An 8506-nucleotide genomic window follows, 5' to 3' on the forward strand; every position below is an offset into this window, starting at 1 on the left:
ATTAGAGAGAGCTTATTGTTTATCGGAAACAGTAGTGTTGCGCCCACTTCGGAATAAATTCATAGAGGGAAGAACACAGAGTCGCACCTGAACTAACCAGGGACGTACGCCAACGTGGTGCTGTCGGGTGGCAGCACCATGTTTCTGGGCCTCGCTGAGAGGATGGAGAAGGAGGTTGCTGCACTAGCCCCATCCAGTGCAAAGATCAATGTAAGACTTGTTCAGTTTTATTACACAGGTTCTACAACCCCTAGTGGGCAGATGTGGTATGCGGGCAGAGCCAGCCCAAGGCATAAGCCAACTAAGCATCTGCTTTGGGACCCGCAATCACTAGGGGGCCCCCAAAAGCAAGTAACATTCAATGGAACAGGGGGTAGGACTGATATCATTTTAATTTTTAAGTAACTAGATACAGGGGCGGATTGACAGATTACCCACCCAGTGAGATTCATGAAAAAAATACATACTTTTAGATTTTTTGTAAATTATTATGAAGTTATTTTTTAATTTATGCTTTGTTGTGTTTTTTATTTTATTGAATAATAAGAATGGCATGACTGTGGTTGTCTGAGGGAGATCTGAACTTCATATTATTCAGTTTGTCGGGAAAGGAGGGTTGTGCTCAGTGAGAGAAATATTCAGGCCCACCCTGATTTTTCCAGGCCCAACCATTAGCCACCTTCTGGCTCCGCCCCTGGCTAGATAATTGTCAGTCTAAAATCTCCTCCATCTGACTTCAGATCATAGCTCCCCAAGAAAGGAAGTACTCGGCGTGGATTGGCGGCTCCAAACTGGGTTCGCTGTCCTCCTTCAAGGAGCAGTGGATCACCAAGGAAGATTACAACGAGGCCGGCCCCTCCATCATCCACCGCAAGTGCCCCTAGCAATGTCCACAGTTGACGCCACATGGCAGCCCAATGAGTTAAAATGTATTCATGGCAAAACACTGCAACTTTCGAGTATTGGTGAAGGCATCACTTCTGATTTCACTCCTTCGACCACCGTAATGTTCTTTTTAACACTTGCTGCAATACAGACTATGGGGACCCGTCATTACTGGTTATCCATGATGCTGAATGCACAGTATTTACACAACATCAAGAACAACAGAAGTATATAGACAGTAATACACATTTGTGTATACGAAACCTATTTGTTGGTCACTGAAAAAAATCACTCGCATTAGCGGTAGACATACTTTTTCTCATGCCTGTCAGATGACTGTCATTGGAAAAAAATATTCACATGACATATAGTTAGGTGTCTTGCTGAAGAAATTTGTCTTCAAACTGGGTTTGTATATTTTTTTCTTTTCTGCTGTTGTTGGTTGTTGAAGACATTTTAATTCCAAAAGGCTTCCCTATTGCGAGTGAGTGTGGTCACATCGAGGTTATGTTGTTGTTACCAGGTGAATGCCAAATGAACTCACTTCGCCCGCGGTGTGAAACAATTCTTGATGGAAAGATACGTTGTTGTAAATGTTCTCCAGTCAGTTTCCTCCATTCAACTATTGCAGAATACAATGACTGAGAACCTCCTCAGACATATTTATGCGTGTCGTGTGAGTGACGGACCCCTGCCACCGCCAGTCGCCACCTGGCAGCTTGTGAGCACACGGACCAATCAGAGACAGAGAGCAGCTGTGGCCCACCCCCAACATCCTCTTTTGCCCCACCATCGCCACTCAACACATCAAAAGTGGTCACTGCTTCATCAATGCAGTAACGCACCTGACACAGACTTCAACACACCTGACACACTACGTGTAAAGGTAGGACATGTCAACTGGTAATGGCAAATATGTATGTATATATATGTATAAATATATGGCAAATTTATATATATATATATATATATATATATATATATATATATATATATATATATGCAGTCACTACATAAAATGCAGTTTTATGCAATTAAAGCAATTAATTTTCTGCATCAAAATGCCAGAAAGACAACATGTTATTTCAGTGTATCTCCAAAAGTCTTTCTGGTGCCAGGATAAGAGTCTGGTATGACTCCGCTGGATCGGGTTTGACCGGTTTGACAGGCACGAAACGAAGAGCGAATGTGTGGATGCTGACAATGCAAAAACACAAATCACATCACTTAATGTGGAGTCTTATTGCCTGATTAATGAAAGGTTTGCGAATGCAAAAACAGATGCAAACTCAATTTCTTACAGAAACATATGCGAAGCTCATCTACTTACCGGCCACACACAGAATTGTGTCTACCAGTGTCGACTAGTCAGGAAGTTCAATTTGTGTATACTTTATATACTTAACAAATAACTGGGAGGAGTACAGTGGAACTTTGGTTTTCGTCTGCCCCAGTTTTTGTATGATTGTGTTTCTGACGAGAGAAGGGGTGGGATTTCATCAATACATTCTTCCCTCACCATATCGCGGTTCACTTTTGGCAATTTCTCTGTATCGCAGCGGCCCTCAACACGCACACTGCTAAAAGTGTGCGAACCAATAGTCATTATCCTGAGCCAACAACAGCCGAGTCTACACTCTTACTTGCTGACTTCCATGTCACTCAACCAGCATGGCCACGCCTTTTAAAGCCACATTCACAGTCACAGAGACAACAGTGTAGCATGTGAGGATGGTGACCCCAAGAGGACAAAAATAATACCTGCACCTCACATGCCTATTTTGTACTATTATTATGCAAAATCCATGTTTATACTTACTAAAATAAGAAAATGGGATGATTCATAGAGTAATATATTATGAAAGTATTCAATAGTCCCAGACCTAATATGAGGTGTTTATAAGACTAGGAAAGATTAATAAGGGTATGGAGAGGGTTGTGAAGCTTGAAATTACATAGAAATAATAAAATAAGTATATGGTCGCTCCTTTGCAGATTTTGTCTATTGCAGGGTTCCTGCAACCTAACCCTGAGGGACTACTGTCTGGACTTCTTCCTACTGATATTTGGAGACTGACATGTGTTTCATTGACTATTGTTGATTGTCCATTTTTTTTTTTTATTGCCTTCATGTTGAAAAATAACATTCCAAGCCAAACCAAATGTTTCAGAAATGGACGATGACATCTCCGCCGTGGTGCTTGATAACGGCTCGGGCATGTGCAAAGCCGGTTTCGCTGGAGACGATGCCCCTCGAGTATGCTTCCCTTCCATCGTGGGCAGCCCCAAACATCCGGTAGGAGGAGGAACACAAAAGTTGGGCAGTGAGAAGAAGAAGAAAATGCTGAAACAGAGAGTTTATGTGTGTGCTGCAGGGCCTGATGGTGGGTATGGGCCAGAAGAATTGTTTTGTGGGTTATGATGCTCAGAGCAAGCGGGGAAGCCTGACCCTGAAGTACCCCATCGAAAACGGCATCGTCACCAACTGGGACAACATGGAGAAGGTGATGTTGTTTGGTAAATGTTTCTGTTCCTCAGCTTCTAAAGCAGCAGTCGTCAACTGGGGGTCCTCGATCCGAAACTTGGAGCTCTGCAAAATAATTCGAGAGGCATTATTTTGTCCTATCTACAGTGAAACCTCGTCATCAGCAAACTTGACTTTCATCAAACCATTATAGCTTTATCTTGGAAAAACATAACTTTATTCTCAACAGTGACGTCTTTTTCTGGTAAAGATTGCAAGTTTCTAAATAAATGCAACTTCAGGGTGAACTGAAAAAATGCTCTCAAAGTATAACCTGATTCCCATTACATTACGATTAATCAACTGAGCTCGTTTACCTGCCGGTTGAGGAGAAGCACCTGTGGCTAAAGCCAAACTGTGTCCAGGTTTTTACTTTCTTGACCTGGATTTGGCCCATAGATGGTCCAGGGTGTGTGCACCAAAGTTTCAGACTTCAAACAATTCTTATTTACAGCTCTCATTCTGATGTGGTGCAGATCTGGCATTACACCTTCTATAACGAGCTTCGCATCGCCCCTGAGGAACACCCCATCCTGCTGACTGCGCCGCTCAACCCCAAGTGCACCAGAGAGAAAATGACGGAGGTTAGTGCCCAGGTCTTCATGCCGTATCCAATTTTCACAATGTACCGAAATGACCCATGCAGACCCCAGGAAATGTAGAGTTGAAATATGTTTTGTCAAAGGTGATATGGCATTACTCCTTCTTGTGACTGGGTCCAACTCACCACTTGGCTCATTCAACAGCTCCAAAAAGGCAATGCTAATTAGGCAATATGTCATGAGCATTTTTGTTTCTGGCATTTCAAAAATGCTTATAAGTTTGCGCCTCTTCTTGCATGCACAAATCTTTAGTAAATCAGGTCCAAACTCGTAATCACTGTTTCCTGTTTGCTCTTTAACGTTTACAATACTGCAGGTGATGTTTGAGACCTTCAATACGCCTGCCATGTACGTGGCCTTACAGGCCGTCCTGTCGCTGTACGCCACGAGTCGCACCACAGGTAAGTCACTGTGATACGTCTGTCGGCTCAATGTTTTGGCAACAAAGTTAGCGGAGCGGCTTGTGTGGGCATTGACCCTCCCACATGAGTTACTGCGCCCCAGTCTGACAATGCACGCACTGTGAAGCGTGTATGTTAAAAATGTGGCTATTTTGCATGGGTCGCTACAGTTTGGCACAAGAGACTGTGGCACTTGGAAAACTAAGTATTTTATGAAACTGTTCTTTGCGTCTTAGTTGTCGAAAAAAAAAAAAAAATCATCAAACATGAATTGAATTGATCCTCACTTCCCCCCCGGTCCGCCACCCACAGGTATTGTCATGGGCTCTGGAGACGGTGAAGCCCATTTGGTGCCAATCTACGAGGGCTACGCTCTCCCTCATGCAATCTTGCAAATGAACCTGTCAGGCAGAGACCTGACCCACTACCTGATGAACATCCTGGATGAGCGAGGCTACAGCTTCACCACTTCAGGTACCACTGGCTTCCTGTCCTCCTTGCTCTCTCCTATTGAAATTGAGTTCCTGTTATTTTTCGCAGCTGACCAGGAGGTTGTGCGCGACATGAAAGAGAAGCTCTGCTACGTGGCGCTGGACTTTGATAAGGAGATGGACACAGCGCTGAGGTCCCATTCTCTGGAGAAGAGCTACGAGCTTCCTGACGGCCAAGTCATCACCATCGGTAATGAGAGGTTCCGATGCCCAGAGCCGCTCTTCAATCCATCCTTCCTCGGTGAGTAACAATGCAGAATTGAATTTATTGCACTCTATGCTCAGGTTTTAATCTTCTGTTCTTGGTGCGACATGCTGCTCCCTATTCCAGCGAGGCCTACTCTCGCAGCTAGTCAAGTCAAGGCATTATATTTGTTTAACGCCAACTCGCAACAGAAGTTCAAGGCAGTTTCTAATTTGAGCCGATCAAGAACCACAGTCCTTGAATAAAACCAATTGAAACCCCTTTTGGCATGGAGGCAAGGAAAACCTCTATCTCTGGCCGTTACGACTGTGAACCCATATAAAAGTATGATCGCCTTACATTATCACATTATTCACAGCAAATTGATGGATAACTAGTTTTGAAATCAGAAGCCAGTAAATAGTTTAACTATTTTTCAATGTATTTAAAAGGAGGGATTGGTAACAAATGCTTGCAATATCTCATATGTTGTGTTAACAGTGAAGACAATTTCAAAGAAACATGTCAAGTTAACAAATATGACTTGCCTTTACGGGCCACATAAAATGATATCGCAGGCCGGATCTGGCCTTGAGTTTGACACCCGTGGCGTAGAGGGACCCAGGATAGACAAAGAGCAAACAGGTTAGACAGATTGAGTGACTAGGGGAGGGATGAGAGAACAATTGGCACAACAACAGCTGTATCCACAACAGTAATAACGCCATGACAACAGAAGCACTGGCCTGCTGTTCATTTACAATCTGCCCAAGGCCTTCAGAATCAGTCGTGCTGACCCATGTAATGTAAAATATATTAGCAATGTAACCGTTTCTTTATTCAATCAGATTTGAAATCCATCCATTACATCAGTTTTTTTAACTGCAAGAAAGTGAAATGCCCTAGTGATTAGGAAGCAGTGCAGGCAAGCATTGGAAAGTGTTGCAGGGTCTTGTAAGCTTTCACCGGCGGAAGGGGTTACATTTGGAATGCAACATCCCACGGAATCAAGTGTTTATGTGTCTTGATGATTTCTATAATTGCGACGAGATCGTTGGAGTCGGTTGGGTCATCCCCATTGAAGGCCAATCAGGTACCAAGTGCATAGGCCTTCACTGTGCTTCCTGTTGCTGCAGAACATTTCTCTTTATGTGTTCAGGTATGGAGACGGGTGGCATCCACGAGACAGCCTGGAAAAGCATCATGAAGTGCGACATGGACACCCGGAAGCACCTCTACGGCAACATACTACTGTCAGGTGGCAACACCATGTTCCCCGGCATGGCCGACAGGATACAGCAGGAGATGACTGCTCTGGCCCCGCCCACCATGAAGGTCAAGGTAAGACCTACAGATAGGGTAGGACAGAGAGGCGTTGTGAGACATATTGTAGTCCCTCCAGCGTGTCCTGAGTCTCGAATCACAAATGAAAGCGTCTGAGATAGATGCTCCTCATGAGTGATTGGGCAGAGATGAGCTCCTGAGGTCAACAAACTGGGGGCTCTCTATGGTGTCCCCTGCTATCGAGCAGTTCATGGTTTGCGCTCTTGCTGCATTGTAGATTTTTAAGTGACCATTTCTCATTGGTTTTTACAGTATACAGGCAAGGCAGATTTTAGAGTTTTGCGCCTCTCGTACTAACACATTGTGCCACACCACACCAGGCAGGACTAAAAGAGATGCAGCATAATTAAGAACAAGAATGCGTATCCCACTGCACATTTCCAGTATTCCATCCACCGCATATGGTGTCCTTAGTTGAGGTCAGCAAGCTCCTGTCTGCACTGTAAACCATGGGGATAGGGAATGACTTCCTCCTTCTGAAAGTCTTGCACCATGGCCAGGCTAAACACCTCCCACAACCAAAGTTTTCTTCAACTGCCGCTTGGACAGTCAGTACCTCTCCTCTACGTTAGAATAAGACTCCTTCAGCCTGACAACCCTTGTTACCCATGGTGTCCACCATTTGATTCAGGGAAAAGCACCAAGCACAATTAGTACCTCCCTCAGACTGCTAAAGAAGTTCTGCTAAATGTGAGAGCTGAATATCCGGCAGAGGGCCAAACGTTCCCAGCACACACAGCAGGTTATAATATACTGTTGAACAGGTTGGAAACTTGGGTAGGACTAAATGGAACAGTCCTAAAATGGTTCAGATCCTACACAGAGGACAGGAGTTATTTTGTTAACATTGGAAAATTTTGATCTGACTAAATAATTGTTACATGTGGGGTTCCTCAAGGGTCAATCCTTACATCCCTTTTGTTCAGTCTGTATATGCTACCCTTGGGTCACATTCAGAGGTCAGAGGCAACTCTAGTGTCCAGCTCTCAAGTCCAATATTTCTCAAGGATTAGCTCTTAAAGTGTGTCTAACATTTCCACCATCTCGCTCCAGGTGATCGCCCCCCCGGAGAGGAAGTACTCGGTGTGGATTGGCGGCTCCATTCTGGCCTCACTCGACACCTTCCAGAAAATGTGGATCACCAAGCAGGACTACGACGAGACTGGCCCCAGCATCGTCCACCGCAAGTGCTTCTAGACAGATCAACAGTGGACTCGCAGTCATCGTCTATGAGCCTAAAAATTCTGTCTGACAAATATAAACCTTCCTGGCAGTGAATGAGTCAAGGTTTTGTAAGGGAAGCCTTATTCGCTGATGTGCTTTCAGTCTTTTAATGAACAGGACAAACAGTTAAAATAAAAAAAAGAGAACAAATCGCTACGGTGAGCCAAAACTCATGTCCGGGGGCTCTCACAAAGACTATATTTCTGATGTCACTCACTAGGCCACACAACCTTAATGGCACAGATCCAACACTTCAGTTGTTTTGTGGCACAGCTTGTCCCAATGTACTGTAATTACACTTTATGAAACCAGTTTATTTCTTTACGTTCTACAATACAGTGCCATTTGAATCTATTAAAAACAATTTTTTGGGGGGGAGGCTGGATTTGATTTCATTTGGGAATGTTGACTTCGTAGGTGCCACTTTATTTATTTATGAAGCATGTGTTTTTCCTAAAATATGTATCCCTTCTGTGAAAATAGATTTAAAACGTTTTTTTACGTTCATAAAAAAATATATGATGTATTTCCACAATATTAACATCCATTGAGCCCAGAAGAACTTAGACTGTAATTGTGTGCATGCATATTTTTGCTCATGAATTCACACATCATTCAAGTGTAGGTGCTCAGCTGTCATTTAACAACAATATTGTTAAATAACTTAAATCATGTCATGTGATGTTGAATTGGACAAAGTATTTGGACAATTGCCATCAATGACTCAACACTCAAACATTATAGTTTTCAACCAAATTACAGTACATCGTGATTAAGATTTTTCATGTTTTTGCCTCTTCCTTTTGCATTGTTTTTAATGTATAACTTTAGAGACATGGAAGAAAAAAAAC

General features: G+C 43.4%; 1 protein-coding gene across 2 annotated transcripts; it reads left to right on the forward strand.

Annotated features, from left to right (window-relative positions):
* Positions 1-1635: 1635 nt before the first annotated feature.
* On the forward strand, positions 1636-8435 carry LOC147147543 (actin-like). 2 transcript variants are annotated; one of them, XM_086030705.1, is made up of 9 exons: positions 1636-1771; positions 3057-3181; positions 3261-3389; positions 3886-3993; positions 4328-4412; positions 4725-4886; positions 4953-5144; positions 6247-6428; positions 7485-8435. In XM_086030705.1, exons 2-9 carry the CDS (start codon positions 3059-3061, stop codon positions 7626-7628), a joined length of 1125 nt encoding a protein of 374 aa, XP_085886831.1. In that variant the 5' UTR covers positions 1636-1771; positions 3057-3058; the 3' UTR covers positions 7629-8435. The 2 variants fall into 2 exon arrangements, with proteins under 2 accessions (XP_085886831.1, XP_085886830.1); XM_086030704.1 differs by having other exon boundaries at positions 4725-5144.
* The last annotated feature ends 71 nt before the right edge of the window (positions 8436-8506 follow it).

This window comes from Filicampus tigris, chromosome 5, assembly GCF_054856515.1.
Source record: "Filicampus tigris isolate MCC_2025a chromosome 5, RoL_Ftig_1.0, whole genome shotgun sequence".
Lineage (NCBI taxonomy): Eukaryota > Metazoa > Chordata > Actinopteri > Syngnathiformes > Syngnathidae > Filicampus > Filicampus tigris.